The sequence below is a fragment of the Saccostrea echinata genome, unplaced genomic scaffold, assembly GCF_033153115.1.
Source record: "Saccostrea echinata isolate AGI-Se365-2 ecotype Australia unplaced genomic scaffold, CSIRO_AGI_Sech_v1 ptg000001l, whole genome shotgun sequence".
Classification (NCBI taxonomy): domain Eukaryota; kingdom Metazoa; phylum Mollusca; class Bivalvia; order Ostreida; family Ostreidae; genus Saccostrea; species Saccostrea echinata.
Genome location: NW_026889750.1, coordinates 42,212,624 through 42,238,084, shown reverse-complemented (window position 1 = coordinate 42,238,084; position 25,461 = coordinate 42,212,624). Strand labels below are relative to the sequence as shown.

The 25,461-nt window shown below is 34.1% G+C and overlaps 3 protein-coding genes across 3 annotated transcripts; 1 reads left to right on the top strand and 2 right to left on the bottom strand.

The window, feature by feature from the left end:
- Positions 1-266: 266 nt before the first annotated feature.
- LOC133191905 (mitochondrial intermediate peptidase-like) lies at positions 267-13,309 on the bottom strand. The gene is made up of 20 exons (XM_061327661.1): positions 13,288-13,309; positions 10,688-10,846; positions 10,341-10,514; positions 9,975-10,063; positions 9,153-9,303; positions 8,572-8,690; positions 8,299-8,362; positions 7,482-7,638; positions 7,233-7,281; positions 6,677-6,740; positions 6,349-6,401; positions 6,071-6,224; positions 5,895-5,972; positions 5,173-5,377; positions 3,493-3,563; positions 3,307-3,405; positions 2,929-3,063; positions 2,551-2,672; positions 839-912; positions 267-722 (listed from the first exon to the last, which is right to left on the bottom strand). The coding sequence occupies exons 2-20, from the start codon at positions 10,838-10,840 to the stop codon at positions 655-657; spliced, it is 2,079 nt and encodes a 692-aa protein (XP_061183645.1). The 5' UTR covers positions 10,841-10,846; positions 13,288-13,309; the 3' UTR covers positions 267-654.
- A 985-nt stretch (positions 13,310-14,294) lies between these two features.
- On the top strand, positions 14,295-20,104 carry LOC133191898 (F-box/SPRY domain-containing protein 1-like). Its single transcript, XM_061327649.1, has 3 exons — positions 14,295-14,902; positions 18,301-18,376; positions 19,539-20,104. Exons 1-3 carry the CDS (start codon positions 14,330-14,332, stop codon positions 19,646-19,648), a joined length of 759 nt encoding a protein of 252 aa, XP_061183633.1. The 5' UTR covers positions 14,295-14,329; the 3' UTR covers positions 19,649-20,104.
- Positions 20,105-24,016: 3,912 nt separating this feature from the next.
- Positions 24,017-24,889, bottom strand: LOC133179626 (uncharacterized). Its single transcript, XM_061314335.1, has one exon. The coding sequence runs from the start codon at positions 24,876-24,878 to the stop codon at positions 24,033-24,035; it is 846 nt and encodes a 281-aa protein (XP_061170319.1). The 5' UTR covers positions 24,879-24,889; the 3' UTR covers positions 24,017-24,032.
- Between the last annotated feature and the right edge of the window lie 572 nt (positions 24,890-25,461).

Below are 25,461 nucleotides of genomic sequence, written 5' to 3'. Positions count from 1 at the left end.
CCAGGTCAATATAAGGAATTATTGCAGGTCAATATAATGAATCACATGACCTTCCAGGTCAATATAAGGAATTATTGCAGGTCAATATAATGAATTATTCCTGTTCCATTTTTTCATGTTACAATGTGTTCTTGTTGAAATTTCTCGTTAAAACTTACAATTAAAGCAAAAAAAAAAAACAGTCTTGTAGGAGTTTGCTATCATTTAATCATATAATAAAACAGTTATTGCTGTTTTTTGAGGTCAATACGATGATTTAGGCACCTTCGGGCTCGGTAAATATTGTACTTCTCAGGTGTCTAAATCATCGTATTGACCTCAAAAACCAGCAATAATTGTATATTATGTCTGATAATCTTTTTTACATCTTAAGCACACTATGGATATCAAGTCAATAACATTGTTTATGAAAAATATTTAGGAACATATGCTGCGTGGAATATCACAGTTAAGGGATAATGTGGATCTAAACATATTGTTTTGATAATCCACCAGTAATTTATCAACCACTGGACTGGATCCACTAAATATCACTGAAATGGGACATCTTCCAGGAATCATTCAAAATTATCTTGTACAGTACACTGTAACCACATTCACTGATGCACATCTCACACAATTCTTTAGCCTGATACATTTTGGCCATAGACTTTATCAGCTATTCATTTCTTCTACTAAAGAGTCTACCATATCATCTATAGTTAGAGGTTTTTGTAGCATTCCTGCAATTTGAGAAAAAGAAGCAACATGTTTTCAATCAAGCTAGACAGATAAGCAAAAGTTAAAATGTTTGGATTTCAGAACAGAGCAATTAGGAACAGAGTATACATATACCTACCACTAATTAATTCCTGGGGAGGAATTTCTCCCCCATAAGCCAAGACTTCCCTCCTAAATCGCTCTCCTACCTCTCTGTAAAATATAAAATTTTGAATCCTCTATCTAGAAATTCTAATAAATAATAGATATACACTGTTTGTACAGTAAAACATGCTTATAGTGAAGTGCAGAGACAAACAGATTTGATTAGATGCAAGCGCTATTCATTATATTAGATAAGTTTAAGACACATGTACATTTTAAAATTATGGGGAATGAAAATTACTTTGCATGAATTCATTATAAGTATGTTTGCTGTAACAGTGTTTTTAGTACATATATTCAATGTACAAGAGATGTCAATGCTAATTACATGTAAATATACAACTGTACTAGATTTAATCAAGATTACAAAGTGCATTGCTGATCTTTTAAAGATTTAAACTGGATAATAATAATGGAATATAAACACACAAACTTCATAGAATAATTGTTTGCTCTGATTGAAGAAGTCATAGATAGTGACGTACATTAGTTCCCCTTTCTGCTGTCAGTTGAACACAAATTCACTTACCTAATGACAGTCTCAATTATACCTACCTGCTGACAGTGGCCTTCATGTAGTCAGTAACACATCATTTAAGTCTTGTTGAAAATGTCTTGCACAATCATCTACATGTACCTGTTATCAATTACCTTTACTATCACCTACCTGCTTTCACTGACCTACGTATGCACATGTAGATAAACTGTAGAGGCTTTTGGTTGAAATTCACCTACATAAATACTAGTGTTGTCAACGGGTACCCGGTTAACCATCGAACGATGCAAATATCGGTTAGTAAAACTACTCGGTTACTCGGATATATAAAATTTTACATGTTAACATGTTTAAATCGGCAGGAAAAAATGTAATTTTGTTTTTATATTTCCTTATTTTATTTACCGTTATTTAACGATAGACTCGACCCAGCATTTTACAAATACAATCAATTTGTTTTGATAAGTATTTCACAGCTTATCTAATTGGTGGCTTTCATTGCTAAGGGGTATACGCCTTTTGAAGGCTTGAGTTAATTATAATTACTTCACACGAATCGGCTCTAGTCCGCAGTACAAGATTAAAGAGGACACCGCCAATTTTAAAATGACTGAATTTAAATCCATAAGGTGTAAAATATTTGAAATGGATTTAACATATAGGGGAGGGACAACAAATATACTAAGATTGAAATTTAACTCTGAAACAAGCGATATATTATAAAGGACATCCCGCAAAACAGCAAACTATTAAGGGATGTTCGAGAAAAAAATATTTAGAAGATATTTAATATTGTGTGTTTATTATTAAGAATAAAGTTCAAAAGCAGTGCATTTAATTGTGTTTTATAAGCAGTGCATTTAATTGTGTTTTATATATAGCGGTATACTAATGATAAATTTATATAGCAATGTTAACGACGTTACATATACAAAATGTATTTCAGGTACCATTGAACATATATACTGCAAAAAAGGATGATTTGAGATCTATAGAAAAACCATCCGAGTAACCAGTTACTCGATCGGAAAAGTAAGCGAGTAACGGTTACTAAAAATCGTCCGATTTGACAACACTAATAAATACCTATGGGGTTGACACTGACATACAAAATCATATGATGTTTTCAGTGACATACATAGCCTACTTTCTGTTGAAAATGTTTGATACAAATATATAAAGACAATTACCTGTTCAGTGGATCCTCCTTGAAGCACTGCTGCCAAATCTTAGAAGCCACAGCTCTTGACATCAGGTAAGAATAATATCTGGCCCCGTAGCCATTCAAATGACCAATCCGCAGGTGTGGAGCCTAACAAAAAATTAAAGAGTACACTGATGTCATATGTATTGTGAATCTGAATGTCAATATACTACATATTGTTAAATGTTTTCTCTTGAAATAAAACATTCTAAGAACAAGTTTAGTATTCAGTATCAAAGAAGCTACTTCCATAAAGACCTACACATGTAAACAAGTCAGATCAGACTTGGATCTGGACTACAATGATGTACATGTATATTACAGAGTTACTGACCCTCTTGTTTCTCAACTGTCCAGGACTTACCGTGCCTTCAACATATGGCACCCCCATATACTGGTTGTGGATTTCGGCGTACAATTCTGTCGTGGATTTACCTAGCGGATGTTCTCCATGTAACTTCTGGCTCAGCATAGAGTACACAATTTGGAGCTGCATTTCCTAAAGGTGGTGAGAAAAGATGAGAAAGTAAATACATTATGCATGTCAATGTGCCTGCATGAGTGTAATCCATAAGTAGTATTACTGGTGCATATAATAACACACTATGATTCAGTCCTTCTGTTTTCTTTAGATTTAGAATTCTGCACATTTTGAAAATTGCATGACCAGATACATGCAAGTAAGGACCTCTTTTTCTACAGTGTATTGCTTTTATTTCATAATTTTATAGAATATACTTACTGATGCTGAAAACATATTGCTGGCTTTACAAAATTTCTCAATGGCATCCAAAGGTAAGAGTTCCCCAGTGCGAAAATGGCGAGCGAACAAACTTATCACCTACAAACAGATGGTCAGCTACTCAGAATCCATAATATATATGTATATAATTCAATAATTAAAATTAATGATAAAAAGTATCCTCACTCTGGGATCAGTAGCAAAAAATTCCATAAATTCAGAAGGAACTTCCGCAAAATCTGTGGGGCACCTTGTTCCTGTCAACAAAAAAAAAATCCTGCAGTATTCTACTTTGTTAAGTATGTGAAACTGCAAAGCAATATACGTAAAGTGTCAAATGTCTGTCACTTATAAGACTGAAAAAATTCCCCCTATTCTAAATGATCTGTGAACAAATAAAATAGTCAAGGACCTTATGTTTAACATGCTTTATAAGCCGCCATTATTTGCTGAATCTCTAGAGATTCTATGCTCAAAATAAGTTTTATTTATCCAGAATTACAATGTACTTCATTAAATGTTCAATATCGTCTTGTATAAATTCCTTAGCAAATGTTTAATACTGGCAATGGCACTAACATTATAATGCAACATATCAAGATAAATGGTTTACCTTGGTAAGCTACAAACCCTATTGACATGTAAACCAGAAGTCTCTGACGAGACTGTAGCTCTACTGGTTGCATTTATAAAGGAAGATAAAAGTAGCACTTGGACTTGAAACTTTGCAACAGCAATAAATAGAATAATGATCCTTTGTTTAGACTCTTTTGTGGCAAGATTTATTATTATATCAGACTAAAACTGTAGGAGGAGTAGCCTTTTAAAACAATTTTACAGAAATTTTGATTTAAGTAACCATGGCAACATCATTCAACAAAATCAAAAAACAATAACAGAAATTATGTATCTCTGTAGTCTACTTGTATGCCACATTATACTGAAATCAGACAAAAAGTGTAGGAGGAGTAGCGTTTTGAAAGTATTTCAAGAAAATTTCTATTTTTAATAACCATGGCAACACTGTTCATCGAAATCCGAAACTGGTACAGTGAATTATGTATCTAAGTGTAGTTTACTTGTGTGCTAAGTAATACTAAAATCAGATCAAAACTGTAGGGGTAGCATTTTGAAGGTATTTCAAGGAAATTTCTATTTTTAGCAACCATGGCAACAATGTTCATCGAAATCAGAAAATCAATATAAAGAAATATGTATCTTAGTGTAGTCTACTTGTTTGCCAAGTTATACTGAAATCAGACCAAAACTGTAGGAGGAGTAGCATTTTGAAAGTATTTCACGAAAAAATTTCTATTTTTAGTAACCATGGCAACACCTTTCATTGAAATCAAAAACTGATACACAGAATTATGTATCTTATTATAGTCTACTTGTATGCCAAGTTATATTGAAATCAGATCAAAACTGTAGGAGGAGTAGCATTTTGAAAGTATTTCACAGAAATTTCAATTTTTAGTAACCATGGCAACAATGTTTATCGAAATCGGACGGACAAACCAACAGCTAGACAGATGGACGGACGACGGACACCTTACTATCGCATAAGCTCTTCTGGTCTCTGACCAGTAGAGCTAAAAACAATCACAAATCTCATGGATATTTTTTACTTGGGAAAAGAACTTTGTTTACAGAAAATACTTCTATCATTTTTGAGGATTCATTATTATTTTTTGTGGGGAGGTCCATTTTTCATGGGTGCCCTTTACTCACAAATTTACAACTTCAACTAATCTAAAAATATAGGTGGCATCTTTTATAACATTTTAAAAAAATTCTGCAGTTTACATCCCCTGGTACATTGTTACACTGACTCTAAATCATAGTGCATAATGTAAGAAAACAAACCTGTGACATGTTGATACTTTGTCCTTCCAAGCATGGAATGCATAGCATGCCCAAATTCATGGAAAAGATTTCTCATGAGGCCAGGGGTCAGGAGAGTAGGAGCGTTGTTCTGGGGTCGGGTCAGGTTACAGTTCAGGACCACGATAGGGAGCTGGTAGGTACCGTCATCTTGTTCTCGTCCTCCACGTATTGTACAGTGACAGTCCTTAGGAGAGAGAACTTAACACATTTATTTGTCCAATTATTTTGACTTTCAGATTTTAAAACGATGATAATTTTCCTATTCAGTAAAATGACAGTGGTTGTTATTCTAAAAATTTCTAAAGTACAAGTACATGTGTAATCTTTTTAATAAATGACTTAGTTACATGTTCTCATAATATTTGCAAATCAAAGTTTTACATTAATTTTCTGTATATGCATTTAATATCACTTTACAAAAATCTGCCTACAACCTGAAGTGTAATTTCACATACATGTATAATCAAAGTTTCAGATTTGAACTGAAAACTATCACATGCAGTAAATACTAGGTACAGTTGAACTTTGATATCTTGAATACCATGGTTATGTCATGAGTTAAAAGTCATAATCACTTTTTTTTTATGTATTTTAACATCGATATCTCGAATCATTTGATATCTCTCAGTTTTTTCTCAGTCCCATTGGGTTCAAGATAACCAGGTTTGACTGTTTATTTATAATCTGTCAAATTTTCTCACCATCATATGCTTTCCCTGTCTCTCAAACAAATCACAATAGATATAACCCAGGACTCCTTCTGTACTGTGGACCGCTGCCTGTTGTCATGGAATGGAATGTGTTTACAACATCAAAAATGTACATTACTCAAAATTTCAATCAAATTGTGGGAATATCAAAAAAAAAAACTACCCACCAGCTTATAAACATCATCAGACCACAGTTCTCCATACTGAGGCTCGACAGTCTGTAGAGACACGTCATATAAACTCTTCAGCACTATATTTATCCCCTCCATACAGTTACCCAGGGAAAAATACGGAGCAATCTCATCACCGCTGATATCATACCTGTAACATATATTTTTAAATCACTCATAAATGCTAAAGTATTCTCTAAAAAAAATTGTTTTTCATACAGACGTAGACAAAGTATATTGGATAGTAAGGTTAAATTGATGGTACATGTACTGACTTGAGGTGTCTGCCTAGTGCCGAGTAGTAGGGAGTGTCCCAAGGTCGAAGTACCTACAAAGTAAGGTAGCAGTATTATCACTAGACCAACATGTGTCATAATTTATGTTCACATTTAATATAAGAATGGGAGAGATACAGTGGCTCTCATTTCAATCATTCTGCTACTTTGGATCAGAAATGAACAGTTACGACAACATTTTGAATTCATTGATGTCAAACATCACTAAATCTTTCAGCCTCCATAACTTTGTCATGAGCTGAAATTGATGGCTTTATTTCTACTGTAGGTGTCTCATTGTGAAAGCAGAGGAAATCTTCAAAGGTACCACATCACTAGTTGATCCTCTTTCTCTCTTCAGTTTCAGCAGCTCTTTGTGTTCCTTGTCTGCCCTGCAAGCAAAATAAATGATGCCTTAAAAATGTAATCAAATCTTTATCACTATTTAATTTTACTGTAAAGCAACTTTTATTCGCCTGCGAGAAATATTGCAAGTTTTGCAACCTTCTTCAACTTGCAAATAATAATCGCTGCGAACCAATTATTTTGCTTTGTATTTGTAGAGAATGTTTCCTCAGTCGTAAAAAACAATCATCGTGGATTGATTTCAAACTGACAAATCGCGAATAAAAGATGACGTGAATAATAGCTGGTTTACAGTATTTACAATGACATATTTTGAAAATAAGTAGTTGACATAATGATGGTATTTGACATATTCATACATGTACATATATTAGAATTCATAGATGCTTTTTTAGAAATGAAACTGCCACTATTTAGAATCTGTATTTTAGGGTATATTTGTGTTTAACATGTCACATGACATCTCTGTTAATTGTTTATGTGTAACAGCAGTAAATGGGGCACTGGTAGAAACTTACAATGGTTTTATCCTTTCTGACAGAGCATTTAGAAAATCCATCACCATTTCTGAAAAATACAAAAATTATTTTAACTCAATGATTCACTTTATTTTTCAAGTTTCACTATGGTTTAAAGTAATTTAGTAATATCTTATACTTGTGTACAACTGAGCCAATTAAATTTGTGAGCTAAAATATCTATATCTCTACACTATTCCTGCATAAATATATGTAGGTTCAATAAATGACCTTTGGAAAAATGAGTACCTGGTGTTTCTGCTAAAGTTCCCTTTAGTGCCCGATGAGCAAATGTTGGAAATCCAGCTAGGGTGGCTAACTTATGTCGATTCAAAATGAGAGCATCCAGGAGTTTTACTTGACTCTCGTTAGGATAGTGGTATACTCTGTATGCTGCCTCTCTTACCTAATTAAAAACAATGTGTGTTTGAGAAACAATGTTCCTTCCTCTCTACACTGTTAATTGTGACCAGAGGCTTGTTTTGATGCAGCAAGGTCAATTTGGACAAGGTTAAGGTCATAAATGGAGAAGTATAAAATAACTTCCAAACAGAGAAACATACGAAGCTAATACATTTACTTGAGACACATTGTTGTTTGCGACTCTAGGGTATAATCTGACCTTCATCCAAAGTATTTGGACAAGGTCACTGATCTTAAAAATAGAAAATTCTTGCTTTCTTCATGCAATTTCTCAAAACATAAACATTATTTATTGACTTGTCAATTTCAAGTCTCTTTATTGTTAGCCTAAGATAAGATAAGATGTTTATTTGGTACTGAAAGGCCATTGCCCACTGTACATTTAGGCATCATATTAGTCTAACAATATGCATTTGATTTTCCTAATGTTTAAAAAGCAGAGAATATCATATTTTACTTTAAGGAAATATCATAATGTTTATAGAAGCATCATCAGCAATATAAGCCAATATTAGATTTTCAACATGCCATGGGAGATCATTAATAAAGATGAAAAGGGACAGAAAATAGCCAGCGTTTATGGAGAACAACTTTAATTCTGCTTTACAGATACAGTACTGTATTCAACACATATTGAACCCACCTGATCATTCCAATTGTCCAGGTGAGCACCACTAATTACTGCATCATCACCATCCAGGTTAAAACTGTAAATGATCAAAACATTAGATTCAGGGTCAAGGCATGTATAAATATAACAGGCTAATTATATTGAAAAAGTTTCTGCTATCTTCTGAAATAAAGCCAATTTATTTCATTGATATCAAAACCCATATCAAATATCAATTTACTCTGACAGACAAAATGAACAGAGTAGTGAAGATTAGTTGTAGTTTTGATCCCCCTAAGTACTTGCCAGTATCGGAGGTGTTCTGGCAGTCTGTCCTTGGGAATTATGGCTGATGACTGACATCCTTGCATAAACATATTGCCAGTCATGATCACATTCTCTGACAACTTCACATATTTTTTCTTCTGTTCAACCAAAAAATACAAATACTGATTTATGGTAGCAAAACATGTATAATGTGTACATTACGAATCATAATTATGTACATATTTATGATAAACCCCCCTTTATCCTTAAACATAGCAACTACCAGGTTTGTTTGATTTTAAAAATACTCCTAGGAATGAGAGATAATCAATACAATAAAATATTTAATTTGATTAAATACAGACACAGATTACATGTATTTCCATTGTAACACACGTTACATAGAACACTAACATAGCAGATAACAATCGGAATTAAATAATGTTAAATATTTCCTAAAGACCTACATACATTTTATAATCTTTAAAAAAAAAAGGCAATGTTTTATTGTCATAAATGATAAATACGATTTACATACATATATAATCCTATTGTTTAGTACCAGAAATCTAAAAACAAATCCAGCCAACTCCAACTTAAAATAATCGCTTTGATCATACCTTGTCCTCTGACAGATGACAGCCACTCAAGTCAAAGTCAAACTTAAACAGCTCTCCCACGCGTTTATCTACTGCGTTCATTGGTAACACATCCTCTCCCTTTTCTAGTGCCTCTTTCAGGACATTGTAAATAGCTGTGTTGGTGTTCAAACTACAGAACAAAACAGAAAACCAAAATAATTTTAATTCTACTGTATAACTGCAGCTCTAGATTTTCCATTAAAATGCATTACAAGAAGTTTATTCACAGTACTTTACAGAATGAAGTTCACTTTGTTTCAGACTTTATTTTCACTGTAAAAAAAGAAGGTTTTAGGTTTGCTGTACCATTTATATTTGAAATAAATTTATACACATAAAAGTTGATCTGATGTTAATAAAATTTCAAATCTTTGTTTTTTCAGTTGTAAGATTAATGTTAATATAAGCTTCCAGTGATTGTTTTCTTTAGGACTTATGACTTTCCCTTCACAAGTTAATAAAAAAAAAACTTCTATATAACAGATAATAATTTGGTTCAAATGCTGAACTATAAAAGTTTAATTTATTTAGCAAAATGAGAAAGTTCTAAAATTTGCAAAAGTTTTTTTTAACTGTCTCCAGAAAAAGTCCAGTATGGCGATCTTAAATTTGATGCAGACTGAGAAAAATTTAAAATATCCAAGGATTTGAGATATTGAGAAAAAATACAAGAAGAAAAAGTGATTGGGAATTCCAACTCTCTCTTTGACATTTCTATGGTATTCAAGACATCATCATTGCATTAGATGTATACTCATAATTCTTACATTAATAATCAAGTCTTCAGAACATTTTATTTACCTCTCTACAACATTGGACAAGTTAACAACAGCATATTCTGCTGCCAGCTGATAGTCTCGATTAGGATGGGACACTCTGACAAATTCTGCCTGTAACCAATAAAACAGAAAACTGACCACAAAATAGAACATTCCTTTCAGTTTGTGTAACAAAGATGTGCATGAACATGCAAGGTCTACTGACTATTTTTATATAAAATTTCAAATTTATAAAACACATAAAAGGGCTATTTAATTAGGTTTTATGAATCAAACATTTTTCAAAGTTGTCTCTGTTCTGCTACTGATAATAAAAAATTAAAGTAAGAGATTTGCACTGCAATTTCCTAAATGAAATTATATACAAATAAGGACAATCAAATTTTACCAAGTCCGCTACACAGCAGAGAGTGTTAGATATCTCATCAAATATGGTGACAATTTTTCGTTTTCTTTGTGGAGAAAGGGCTTCCTCCACCAGTGTCTCCACTTTGTATTCCACTTCCCTACGGAGAATGTCAAAGCCCTGGAAGGACTTCAGCTCAGGTATTAGTAGCAGTCCCTGTATAATAATCACAAAACCATATCAAAAGAATTATACTAAACATTGCACATACTATCTGATGAACATTGCAGGTACTGTCTGAATTATTTTTTTAATATCTGAATACTTGTTAAAGATCATGTAAAAATTGTAATTGTTATTAAAAAGATGTTAGATCTGGATGCATATACCTTATTTTCTTTGTTACTAAAGAACCATTCTGACTTTTTGGGTGTTGGAATGGAGTTGAACACAGATCCCAAAGGTGACAGCGTGGAAACATATTTTCTGGCACCTCCAAAGGCCCTCAACAAAGCCAAGGATCTTTTGTGTAAAAGCCTCATCTTTTCCTGTAATGATTAAAATATTTTCATTAATAAAAATTCTTTAGCAAGTAAATTAAGTTACTGTGAATTATATGTTATGTGACTTTATTGTTATTTTCCAATCCATTCCTAATTGCCAGCACAGCGAGCGGTGCAAAGTGCAGCTTGACACTGCAAACTCCTAAAGCAACGCCTTGGCAAAGAATTCGGACTGAGAACATTGATCCAAATTTTTTTGTGCAGTAACCTCAAGACCCATCTTGCTGCTACCTACGTTCTTGCGGTAACAACAAAAGTTTACCAAATAATAAACTCACCTTGATTTAATGGATATTGCAGATACTTATTGGATTAAATGTTCTTTGTTAAAATTTGCATTTTTTAGACATTGTTACCCTAATGCAACTAACATAAGTCATGTGATGTCACAGTCTAGATGTTCCTAATATCTCATGGGTTTTGAAGAGGCGGATATTAGTTAAAACTGAATAGGTATCAGCATCTGCACTCGCCATAATGGTCGCATCATCAACATATTACATGTAGTATTATACTATATATGACCTTTCTGTAACAAAACATTTTCAATCTCTTTGTTTTAATGTAGAATTATGTATTTACGGTACAGCAGCTTATGCAGTTAGACTTAGTTTCACTAATGCCATATTTTTAAGAAAATACTGGTAGTTCTTGCAAAAACAATGTAATTTATAGTAAGTGCAGCTAGCACTGCAAGCTCTTAAAGCAACTCATGGGCGAAGCTAAAATACTAACTATGCACATTGATCCAAACAAATTTTTTTTTGGAGTTACCTCTTGAACCACAATGTAACGCGAATGCATCTTGCTGCTAACTACGATCTCACGTTAACAACAAAAGTTCACCAAATAATAAGCTAAGGCCACATAAATTTAAAATTTAGATTCTCATCCTAATTTGCTAAAAAATTGGGGCGGGTGGGTGGATTTTATTTTTTATAATTGAAAGTATCAACAAAACATTCGTACACATAATTTTTATATTATGTTAATGCCAATATGAATAGATTTTATTGATTTCATATTCTTTTAAATATCTACATAAGATTCTTGTTATAGAAAATTAAAATATTTATAGTTTTATTAACAAATTATCAAGTACACAGATACGGCACACGCCAAACAAAATGAGGTGCTGATCCTAAAAAATTGCATATGCATGTCTTCTCGTCGGCCTTTCCCCAAATACCTTATAGTTTTACCAACAACTCCTTCTGTTCTGTGTGATATATCACAGATTTCCACTGTCCTCATACATTCAATCGTTCTTGAGACTTGACAAGTTAGACATTAAAATATATTTGAAAAACAGGATTGTGTAAAATATTCTACTGAAAAGCCTAGGCCTGAACAGGTTCCTTAGCACTATTATTCTCTAAAGTCTTTGGACAATGTTTTATTATAATTATTTTTTTAATGCAAAATCGCATACAACTGGAGATCGTTATTTAAAACTTGACCATGTGTCATTTTCTTCGTCTGTTTTTACTTGGTTAAAATCTCTTTAAAAACTTGCTCATGCCAGTGATGGTATCTAAGATATATTTATGTTATTTTTGCTTTTCTGCCTTCTCTATACTGACAAATTATCTTTTCCTTACATATTTAAACTGCTTTTATTGCCGATTTTTCCCCATCCTTCACATAGTTTTTTTGCTATAAATAGCGCCACGCGACTTTTAATACAGACGGGAGATAACTCTTAAATTTTGACCCAGATTCTTGCTGAATAAAAATACATGAAAATAATATGTTTGACACCCAAAAAGCAAAATAAAAAACAACGGGGCGGGGCATTTTGAGAGGGGCGGGCGGGGATGAGAATCTAAAGATTAATTTTACCTGGCCTAACCTTGATTTAATTGAAATTGTGGATAAATAAGGTGGTTCAACGTTTTTTGGTTAAAATTTGCACTTTTCAGACGTTTTGGTAATGTAACTAACATATCTATCTTTACACACAGGTCATGTGTAAGCTTGATGACACGCTCTCTATCAATGACTAACATATATACGATGTCAATTGTGACATCACAGTTTTAACGTTCAAAATGTCTCATGCGATTTGAAGAGGTGAATCTAAGTTTAAAACTGAATTAGAATAGATATCCAACCTTACAAATCTGCACTCCCCCTTAGGGTTGCACCGTTAACATATTAATAGTTTTTCTAAAATTTAGCAAATATTTACTCTCTTACTTAGTTTCTCTGTGATCACTGATGATTTTTTAAGTCAAATGCTTCTCATGAACTTTTCATTTTATTATCATGAATGATGATACCACACTTTTCTAATGGGGAGACTTTAAATTACCGGTCCCCAGATCTGCACACACATTGCACTATGACGTACAATTTACATCACTCAACTGATAAGGGTTAGTCTTGCAAATTTTTCCACTTGTTAGGGTTAGTCTTGCACCCACCTGAAAAATTAGTCTTCGCACATGGGTTAGTCTAGCATCCACCTGGGAGATTGGGTTATGGGTAAGTCCTCGCATATTGCCAGAGAGATTAGGGTTTTAGATTAATTAAGAAATTCAGTTGCATCTGTATCTTTGCAAGATTTTAATTCAGCTTCATAGACATCTCGTTGGTTTGTTTACATGAAAAAAAAAAATATCTAAGTGCGAAAGAAACGGCACTAAGCATGCAACGCACACGCTTCGTTGACAATTATTTTTTGTCTCCTTTTTACTGAATAAACAATATTTGTTTCTTTTTTCAGAGAAAAGGGTTAAAACCTTCGTTTAAAAACGAAATCTTAAATTATACTTTTAACCGTAGAATTCGATTTTGGGGTCAAAAATGCCCTAACCCTAACCTCATACTTTTAAATTTTTTTCGATCGCTCACGCTCTCATGTATATTTTAGCGCGTTTTTGTCTGGGGACCGGTAAAGTAAAGTCGTTCCTTCTAACGTTCTCTATGCACAGGACTGAAAAATCTGGATTATAATCAGATTTTGCCAGGACCGATTTTCCTATTTATGAATTTCACAGTACTGTCATTTATGCAACCTGATTCTTTATACAAGTCCTTAAGACAATTCCACTTATCGTAGATTTTTCTTGTTGTTTTTCTGGATTATTAAATCGTTTTCGACTAAAATCATAATGACTATAAAATAAGCACTTCTTTATTCTTTCTTGCCTCATGTTTATAGAATGTTTTCTCAGACTCGGGAGTTTCTCGTTCAAGGGCGCAGACATGTTTGTTGATAATTTCAGAATGTAGGACCCGATCAATATTTCACCTTTTTACAGATAGCCAAATTTGTGTAAGAAACATTTGAATTAATAACTCATTTGATTTCAAAACATTGAAATATGTTTTATTTTTAGAGAGTATGTTTTACTTTGTGATAAATATCGATAAAATTATTTTCAATCGAGTTCGAAATACAGAATAAATTTATGCAACCAACGTCTCGCGAAAACTCACGAGGGTGACCTGTCACAAACGAGTATGGCTGCCGCGAAGTTAGACCCAGAGATTTTGGAAATAATATTTTCATATTTAAGTATATCTGATCTTAGGAATTGTTCATTAGTTTGTAAAGATTGGTACAAGTTTTTAAATGACGAAAATAATGATGTGTGGAGATTTCACTGTGTGAGGAAACTGGCTGAGGAGGCTTTAAAATCTGACTTGTTAAAAAATGTTCCTACATACAAAGCGAAATTACGCGCATTTTATCATGCATGGAATCCAAATGATTGTTCAAAGAACATGTACGTTAAATCCAAAGGGTTTTCGGTGCATCGGAACCCTATCGCTCAAAGTACAGACGGTGCACGGGGTAAAATTGGTTTCCGGTCAGGCCGCCACTGTTGGGAGGTGTGGTGGGAGGGACCTTTAGGGACTGTTGCTATGATTGGACTGGCTACCAAATATGCTCCTATGCAGTGTCATGGATATGTAGGATTACTAGGTGCAAATGACCAAACTTGGGGTTGGAACCTAGTGGATAACTATCTTCTACACAATGGAGACAGTCAAGGAAATTATCCAACAGTGAACAATGCACCTAAATATCAGGTGATGAGATGTGTTCCTGATGAGTGTTCTGGTTTTATATAAAATTTTTATGCTATTTTATGAAAATCAATGGGCTTATCACAACAATATTTTTACACTGTTAATATTTGAATGTGTAACATTCCATAATACCATAATATTATACACTGTCAGAGTTATCCCTAAGTAAGAATTTAAATTGGTAACGGTACGTTTCGCCCCTATTGATGTTTCGCGCTGAGACCATTCGCCCCAAAAGACCTTTTGCGCCGAGACGTTTCGCACCCGATTTAATCTTCATTGTCTATAACGATATAAATACGATATGTTTTAAGATAAATATTTACATATAAGGTTAATATTGACTTTATTTAAAAAAGTTCTAAAGTTACTAAAAAAACTTTCATGACTGTTTAAATTGTTGAAAATAGGCTTATACCATAATTAAAGGTATAATTATCCATGTGCAGATATAATTATGTTTATTCAGCAATCATAATTGTCTGATTCAGTTTTGTAATTAAGGTGTTATAATTATAATTTGGTTTTCAGTGTCCGCAGGGACTTATAGGTCCTTATACGTCCCTGCGGTGTCAGGTGTTAAGTATAACCCATATAAATTGGTATTATTGATTGAACCCATAGGCACTCCCCAGCTTAATTGTTAAAAAATATATATCTACTATACTATAAAAGTTATGTTTATAGTATAGTAGATATATATTTTTTAACAATTAAGCTGGGGAGTGCCTATGATTGAACCAATGGATTGGATTAATATAACACAGTATAAAAGTTAAGAAGTTGATAATTGCTGTTAACAAGTGATAATTGCCACATAATTGATTGATCTTCGGCGCGAACCGTCTTGGGACGAAACGTCTCAGCGCGAATGGTCTTTCGGGGCGAACCGTCCCGCACTCTTTAAATTATAGCATGGGACATTAAAAAAGTAGAAGGGGGTCTGGGTTCCTCCCTTCATAAAGGGACGAGGGGGGAATACCAGAGTAACCAAAGGACTACGTCAATCTGATTAAAATCAGATCCTTTGATTCGCTCAGATTGCTACACAAGGATCTGAAAAAACCCTATTCAGGGTCATCTCCTGGTGACCTTTCAATTATCCAATCAAAAGTTTGCTTCCAAGAATTTAGAAGTATCTCGGAATTCAGTTACAGAAGTGAAAGCCTTGATGATACACAAACAGAAAATTGTGACTTGGTTTCTGTACCCTGTCAAAAGAACGACCACAGTTTCTGCTGTATAGAAATATATAATTTAGTATTGCTTTTGCCTTTTTAGCTCACCTGAGCTGAAGGCTCAAGTGAGCTTTTCTTATCAAAATTTGTCCGTTGTCTGTCGTCGTCGTTGTTGTCGTAAACTTTTCACGTTTTCATCTTCTTCTCCAGAACTACTGGGCCAATTTGAATCAAACTTGGCACAAAGTATCCTTGAGTAAAGGGGATTCAAGTTTGTTCAAATGAAGGGCCACGCCCTCCTCCAAGGGGAGATAATTATGAAATAGCAAAAAAATAATGGCTAAATTATTGAAAAATCTTCTTCTCAAGAACCAATGGGCCAGGAAAGATGAAACTCATGTGGAATTATTGTCAGGTAGTGTAGATTCAAATTTGTTCAAATCATGACCCCCGGGGGTAGGGTGGGGCCACTATGGATGATCAAAGTTTTACATAGGTGTATATAGGAAAAATCTTCTTCTCAAGAACAGCAAAGCAGTGATTGGTAATATTTATGTGGAAGCATCCTCAGGTGGTGTGGGCTCAACTTTGTTCAGATCATGACCCTCAGGGTAGGGTAGGGCCACAATGGACAATGAAAGTTTAACATAGGACTATATAGGAAAAATCTTCTTCTCAAGAACAGTAAGGCCATGATTGGTCATATTTATATGGAAGCATCCTAAGGTGGTGTAGATTCAAGTTTGTTCAAATCATGACATCCCGGTGGTAGGGTGGGGCCACAATGGACCATCAAGTTTTATATCGGTGTATATAGGAAAAATCTTCAAAAATCTTCTTCTCAAGAACAGCAAAGCTATGATTGGTCATATTTATGTGGAAGCAGCCTCAGGTGGTGTAGATTCAAGTTCATTCAAATCATGACCTCCCGGTGGTAGGGTGGGGCCACAATGGACGATCAAAGTTTTACATAGGAATATATATGAAAAATCTTCAAAAATCTTCTCAAGAACAGCAAAGCAATGATTGGTCATATTTATCATGTTTATATGGAAGCATCCTCAGGTGGTGTAAATTCAAGTTTGTTCAAATCATGACCCCCCGGGGTAGAGTGGGGACAAAATGGACGATCAAAGTGTAACATAGGTGTACATAGGAAAAATCTTCAAAAATCTTCTTCTCAAGAACAGCAAAGCTATGATTGGTCATTTTTATATGGAAGCATCCTCAGGTGGTGTAGATTCAAGTTTGTTCAAATCATGACCCCCAGGGGTAGGGTGGGGCCACATTGAACGATCAAAGTTTTACATAGGAATATATAGGAAAAATCTTTAAAAATCTTCTCAAGAACAGCAAAGCCACAGTTTGTCATATTTATATGGAAGCATCCTCAGATAGTGTAGATTCAAGTTTGTTCAAATCATGACCTCCAGGGGTAGGTTGGGGCCACAATGAAAGTTCAAACATGTAGAGAAAAAAGGTCACAGTTATTTAAAAAATTATGTGAGCATCCTTAGTTAGTGTAGATTTAATTTTGTTCAAATGATACCCCCTCCCACTCCCTTCTGTGGGTAGGTTGGGACCACTTATGCATTTAAGATTTTCAATACTAAACTGATTTTTCCTCTTTTCCTAGCCACAGTACTCAGGTGGGCGATGTGGCCCCTGGGTCTCTTGTTATACATTCTCAAACTATACACATTTACATTATTAAATTTCCATTGCCAAGGAATTGAGCAGATATACGTTTCAGATTTTATCTGGATCAAAATAAACAAGTTGTTTAGTCCTTCTGTTAATCTAGTCTGCATCATCAAGATGTTTGCATTTATCTCCAAGTAAGGTGAACACAAATGTAGGATTGATACAGACTTCCTTACAGTGGCTGGGGGTTCATTCCACCAGGTCTAGATGTAGGAAGTTGTTGAACAAACTGTCACACTTCAAATTTTTGTCACTCGAGTAAACCTTTTTGGGCTTGCTTTAGTCCATATTTCATCAGCTCTTCGACCCCAATTAACCTATTTCAGATATTTAAGCCAATTTACAGAATCATCACTGATATTCATCCCCAAACTCCTGGGTCAATATCAAACATGTCAATGTTAAAACATTTATATATTCAGAAAATTTACTATTACAGTGTTACTGTATTGCTTTTTAAAATGATTTTTGGTACATGGTGTTTTGGTACATTACATGATGTTTTATTTATTTTAGGTGGGGGAGAGGATTCGAGTGATACTTGACTGTGAAGACAATACATTAGCATTTGAAAAAAACTATGAATTTTTAGGTATGGCAAAGATTTACGATTATTAAAAAAATACAGATTGAATAAGTTCGCCTACTACAAAAATTGCATATTTAAAATAACGCTCAAACTAATTATTTTTAATACTAGACTAAAATAGTAAATTTTACCTAGATTAGAAGAGCTTTATATGCATTGGTAATTTGTCCATCATCCATCTGTCTAGCTGTTCATCTGTCAGTCTGTAAACAATTACTGAAAAACACTACTCCTCCTCCTACAGTTTTGTCCAATTTCAATAAAAGTATTGTTTGTTTGGAATTGCCTCCCACCTCATTGAAATGACCCCTCCTGGAAAAATTTTATTGACCAAAAATAAGGTTTTTTTTTTTTTTCAGTCAGTTCTTGGCCTGTTACCATATGTGCCATCCAATCACTTAATAAGTGTAGGATCCAATCAAAACTGGATTCCTGGTTGATGGGAGATACCCTTTTCAAAAAGGCAGAAAATAATGTGTTCATTCCTTATTGAGATTTTTATCATCAATTTTTAATTTTTTAAAAAAAAATAATTTCCCTCCCTCCCTCCTGGGTCTGAAACCTCCCAGGCGGCAATTCCAAACAAACAATTTTTGAAGGATGGCCCAAAGTTGATACATGTACACAAAATACATATTTCTGTACATCAGTTTTTGATTTTAATGAAGTTTGTTTCATAGTTACTAAAAATAGATATAGTCCTTTTGAAATTCTTTTGAAATGTCATTCCTTCTAAAATCTTTGTCTGATTTCAAGAAAACTTGTTACACAAAGAGATTCATCGTTGGATACACATGGATGATGTCATCCTTTACTCATCATCACTCGGTGTTGAGTAAAAGATAACGTCACTTGTGCATACATGACAGTGAAGTAGATTACTCTATAAAACTTCAATTTTTCTAGCAGATTTTGATTTTGACAAAAACAGTGTTGCCATAGTTACTTAAACTTGAAATTGCTTTTAAATTTTTCAGTTTTAGGTCACAATAAACGGATTTCAGTTGAAATCTTGGCACAAGTAAAGCCATGTGGCCCTTGAAGCTTTTGTTATCATGTGGCATGTAGCTTCTGAAAAAAAAAACATTTTTACTTGATTTTTTTCTTATGTTTCTTTTTCCTGATTGATACTGACATTTTATTGGCTATACTTTATTTTGATAAGGTGTGGCTTTCCGTGGGTTACCAGACACGCCCCTGTATCCTTCCGTGTCAGCAGTGTATGGCAATACAGAGATCTCAATGGTATACTTAGGACCGCCCCTCGACGGATGACATCAGTTTCACAGACTAGCACAATCCACTAATAAGAATCAATATAACAGATCTTGTGCTCCACAATGGAGATGCGAGTCTCTGTTTAGGGAGACTGCCTTTTCCCTCCATGTGAGTGGGACTGGAAATTTCCATTAAGTTTGAGTAAAATCCAGTGAGAATCATGTGTTACCGAGATTTTTTATGTTACTTTTGCTGGACCAAAAGTAGGAAAATATATCCATTCTATGTGTCTCTCATTACTGCTGCTATACAAGATTACAGAGTATTTGTAGGTCAACAAGAGCAGACATACCATCTGTGTGTGTGTGTATGTAGATTTATAAATAGTGTTTGTGTTTTCAGTCTTGGACTGAGATTTTTATGAGATGTCTGAGATTTGAGATTTTAAATGACATGCTTGTGTGCTGTGTTGTAGCAGTATAAACCATGTTTATTATTATTATTCTTATTACATTGTGTATTTTTTTTTTTTTTGGTACAAAAAACCCCATCTGATGCTGATGTCAAAGTGCTATTGTAGCCGTTCATAGAGTATTTAACTGGGCGAAAAATATGTAAAAAGTGCTTAATGAGAATTATTGATATGTTCCTGGATTGCATACATTTTCCAAAAACTTTTTTTGTTTTAAGAGTGTACATTTAAGAGATCTTGTTCCTTTAGCTACAAATAATCATATATTGATCCTATTACCGGTACTTTCTAAATTTGTCTCCATGATAACATAGAGATGTGTGCATTAGTGGAATGTTTTTCAAGGTCTCTTAATACTAACTAGTCATGAGATATTTTTCTTTTTTCCATATAAGGTATGATCATATATTGTATGAAGCTTCAATGTAATGAAAGTGATTAAAAAAAGTTGAATAGTTTGAGAAAAATTTGCATCAAATTTTCTTTGGTTAGCCACTGAGTTGGAGGAGTAAGTTTCACTTTGCCTGATAATAATTTTACTCTCGAGTCTTAATGACTGGTAGCAAAGTAATCTTACAAGTTGAGCATTTTAATTCTAAACCTGTAATGTAATTAAAAAACCTTCTCATGTAATTATAAGATATTAGAAATATGTACACGAAATCTCATTTTTTAGTCAGTTTTATAAATTAATGAATGTGTTTTCATAATGTACTTATTCATTACATGCTTGATATAGTGGAAGTGTACATTCACTTCCAATAGTTTAATATAAAATGAATTGTATGAGTATGAAATATTATGCAAATGTAAATGCAGAAATGAATGATAGTCAGGGGGTAAATGTAAAAGATTGAATTAATTAAGATGTAATAGGAGATGTACATGTGAAAATGATGTCATGCATATATTTATATGTTAAAGCTGTATAAGACCGCGGAACATTAACTGGCAAAATTGGAAATATGCAGCTTACGTCATTTCCATCTGTCGCAGTCAAAACACTTGATGATATACAATGAAATGGGCGGGTACAATTTGACACGGACGTCTGCGAAAACATTGGATTGAAATTGCAATTCGAAATTCATTTTCAATCCACCTGAGCTATTTTTCGCAAAGTTATAATGTATGATCGAAACGACAAAAAATTTCAGTTCCCAAATGCGTATAGTTTGAAATTAATGTATAACAATTTTCTATTTTGAGGACAAACAAAAGTTGAAGAAGATGTAGCTATATGTATATTCTTTTAGGGGAAGACCATTTGATTCTAGAAGTTGGGGGGGGGGGGGGGGGGGGGCTGGCAAATTTTGTCGAATCAGATTATTTATCATTATGTCTCACATGAAAGAATATATTGAATATTTGTAGGATGAAAAAAGACATTATTTATTTTCTTCTTCACTGAAAAAATTTGAAATTCAATTTCAATCCATCTGAGCTGTTTTCAAACCTTAAGTTGAATGTATGATTCAAAAGACAAATAAATTCAATTCCCAAATACATATTGTTTGAAATTCATATTTATAGTTTTTTAGCCTATAATTTTACGGACACGTCAAAGTCCTAGAATACAGAGATTATTTTTTCAGAGGACGGTTATTTGATTCTAGAAAGGGGGGTGTCAAAAATTGTCGAGTCAGATCATGCCTTCACATGAAGAATATATCAATTCCTAGGATGAAAAGAGCTTTTATTTTTTATTTTTTTTTCTTCTCTGAAAAATGTTTGACAAACTAAAACAGGGAGGTGTTGTCCAAACTAAAACAAAACGTTCTTATTCATTTCCAAGATCGTTCATTCCCCCCCCCCCCCCTCCAACCACCCAACACACACATACCAAACAGAAATCAAATATTTGTTCCTTTATATTTCTTTAAAAACATGGGATAGAAAATTTTGATTTATATATATATTTCAAATTATTTGTCTTCTGTGTCAATCAGTAACACCGTGCGTTCTAGCGTAGCTGAGGTGGATTGAAAATGAATTTCGAATTGCAATTTCAATCCAATGTTTTCGCAGACGTTCGTGCGGAATTGTACCCGCCCATTTCATTGTCTATCATTAAATGTTTTGACTGTAACAGATGAAAATGACGTAAGCTGTATATTTCCAATTTTGCCAGTTAATGTTCCGCGGTCTTATTGTATACAGTGTATGATTGTACAACTCAGTGAAGGTTTTAATAAAATTTCTCAGAAACAAAGGATGTGTTGTGAATATCAAATAATTTAAAGCTGTTTGAAGCAGGAAAGGGGGAGAGAATAATAAAGCTGTGTTTAAAATTTCCAGGTTACCTCCCATTCCCCAGTGTGAGTGGGTTGGCTCTCGCTCTCAACCTTCATCAATGGTTGATTTAAAGGGTATGGGGACAAGTATACCCCCATCCCTTAAAAAAATTGAAAATTTTATTTGCCTGAAATAAGTGTAAACTATATAATGTATAATAGAATTAAACTGGTAATGCATTCGAATCCATTTTTAGCTCACCTCAACGAAGCCTACATAGATAATGCATCTAGTGATGAACACTACCAAACTTGCTTGAGGTGCTGGATCAAACCTAGATTTCTGGATGAGTGACCAGGGTTAAATTTTGGGAACAGGTACATTCCCCACTAATGACAAAACCTCATTGTATAATGCCTCTAAGGATTTACAGTTCATTCTCTCAAAACAATGTAAATAGTACATGAGGTACATAAACATATAAAAACGTATATACGTATAATACATTGGGTCAAGCAAAAGGTGAGATATAATTAAGCTAACTAAGGAGCACAGACCATACTATTAATTTTAGTAACAAATGTACATGCTTCAAATGCAGCAATTAACCTGACGCACATTTTCCAAATGAGTGACCAGGTTGTGCTTGAAGACAGCCCCTCTCCCTCCCAATTAAAGAATCCCGGAGTTTTTCGACTTTCTTCTCATAAATAATCTTTAAAGGTTTGTGATCTAACACATACAAATATGTCCATAAAAGATAATATATGAGAAAAGAATTCGGAAAGGCCCGGGGATATATATTGGGGGTTAGGGGTTGGTTCCTAACCCCAAGCAACTCTGGGTCCATTCCCAAGAAACTGCAAGTCCTTTATGTATTACATACTTTTATCCAAAAAATTATGCAATCGCATCCAAGGCCATGGGGTGGGGGAGGGTGCGATTGCACCCATTTTTAAATACACTCCAAAATTTTCATCTGCTTCAAAGTAATGCCGCTAGATTTTGTTTATTTTTAAAATATGTAAAAAGAAAAAAAAAACTTGAAGAATTACCATAACCCTCCAAAATGTATCCATTTATTTAAAAAATTACAATAATAAGTAAGGGGTACTGGCCATCCCTGCACCCCCTTTCCAGAAACCTGGAGACGACCCTTGTATTTTTAACACATATCTGACCGAATTGTAAATCTAACCAATATCACTTTCGTATGCAAGAAGGCATGCTTAGTCTATGTTTTGTATTCAGTAGAAACTGTTCATATATAGCTTTCAGAGATATCTTTCATTGTAAGCAAAACTTCCCCCAAAAATCTGAAAAGAAAAATAAATAAATTTAAAAAAAAAACAATAAAAAAAATAAATAACTCCCCAAACTCGACATTCTTTTATAATGCTGGAATCTGCCAGTCTTCATCTTACATCAACAAAAAGTTGTGGGGGGGGGGTGTCAACCAGCATCTAAATGAAAATCAACATATAAAAACAACAGCAAAAGAAATTACTCTGAAAAAGTAGAGGGCGGGACCCCCCCCCCCCTACCCTGCATGGCCCTGCGTTCTAGGGGCCTGAGTGTTTATGTAGTTTACTGCAGAAATCCATTTACCTGGTAAAACTTCGTAGATAAGCCACGAGGGTAAAAAAAAATATAACCCTCTTTCGGCTTGGTTTGCGTAGTGAGTGCTAGTGGTAATAAAACTATTAAGCATTTAGATATTCCTTTTAGTGGATTTTATTGATCAAGTTGGTCCTGAACAAAATACACGGAAATCATGATGACCCCTGCCAAGACGAGAACACCCAACACCGCTCCAACGAAATATGATACTGTGGCTTTTCTTCCAAGGAATTTTGCTTCATCAACATCACCATTCTTATAAGCTTTATCCCCAAGCTGCATCCAATGAACACCAGGCATGCAACAGAGCAAGAAGAAGAAAAAGAAGCAGGGACAGTGCAGGGCGCTGTGTATCATGTGGTTTATTCTGTTGTGGGGATTCGATTTCACCAGGAACTCATTGTAAACTGATTGCTCTTCCTCTGGCAAATTATAAATAAAAAAGTGCACGGGTTCATTTTCATAGTGTGGTCTCTCAGCGCCTAAATGCGGAACTTCGATTGGTTCCCTAGACAACGGGACCGTTCTTTTCACAGCTCTTGGGGTTGTTGGACAACTGTAAGCTTTCCTTTCTGTAGGAAACCCCGTACTTTGAAAATTTTCCTCAAGTTCTTCACCAATGAAAACGTTTAATTGTCTTGTTGTGTGAGGGTGTTTAGATTTCATGGATCCGGTATAGGACAGTTTGGAGATTGCCCCTGGAGAATGGATTCCTTCTTCTGTATACGGATTGTGATAAGTGGAGAAATCGGAAAAAGGACTTGAGACTTCGCTTTCTTTGGTTTCCGGATTATGGATATGTAATGTGAACTGGTCTTTCCCTTTATATTTATACTTCTTGGACTCTGTGGTTGAGCATTGAGCTGTGTCAATTCCAATGCTTTCATATTCGGGTTCTATGCTGGATTCCGGAATGGTTATTTCGGAAGTCGTCGGCATGTATAAATGTTCATCAGCCATTTTAAAGATTCTGTAAAAATAAAATTACATTAAATATTCTGTAAATGATATATAAATTCATTTTATAATTCGATTAAACCTCTGTATAATATTCTTTTCTATTCTTACTGAATAGAAATTGTCTTTTCTTGGCTCAAATTTACAATATACAATTAAGAGATTCTTATTAATCCAGCGGCACTGTACGCCTTCATTCTCATCATATGATCTGGTACTTAATATATCCTTCATATATATTCCGGACGCTCTATAACAGACTACTCTATATTATAAGGTAGATCGACAGCTCATCAAACTGCACAGATTCAGCTGATAATAAAAGAAACTGACCCTACAACCATGTATCATAAATTTAGGGTTCTTTAGAGGGCATCAACCTGGTCTTTTTCATATCCCATTTAGTACAATGTATGTTTCAAAAAGAACAATTTCAAGAACCCAATCATGTCGCAGAGTAACAAGAAATTGCATACCATACATGTACCAATGAACGAGGAATTTTTTAGTTTTAGACATAATTACAGGTGAAAATGATTCTTAACATTTTGCCCTAGTGATCCACCGTACTTTTCAATAAAAAAAA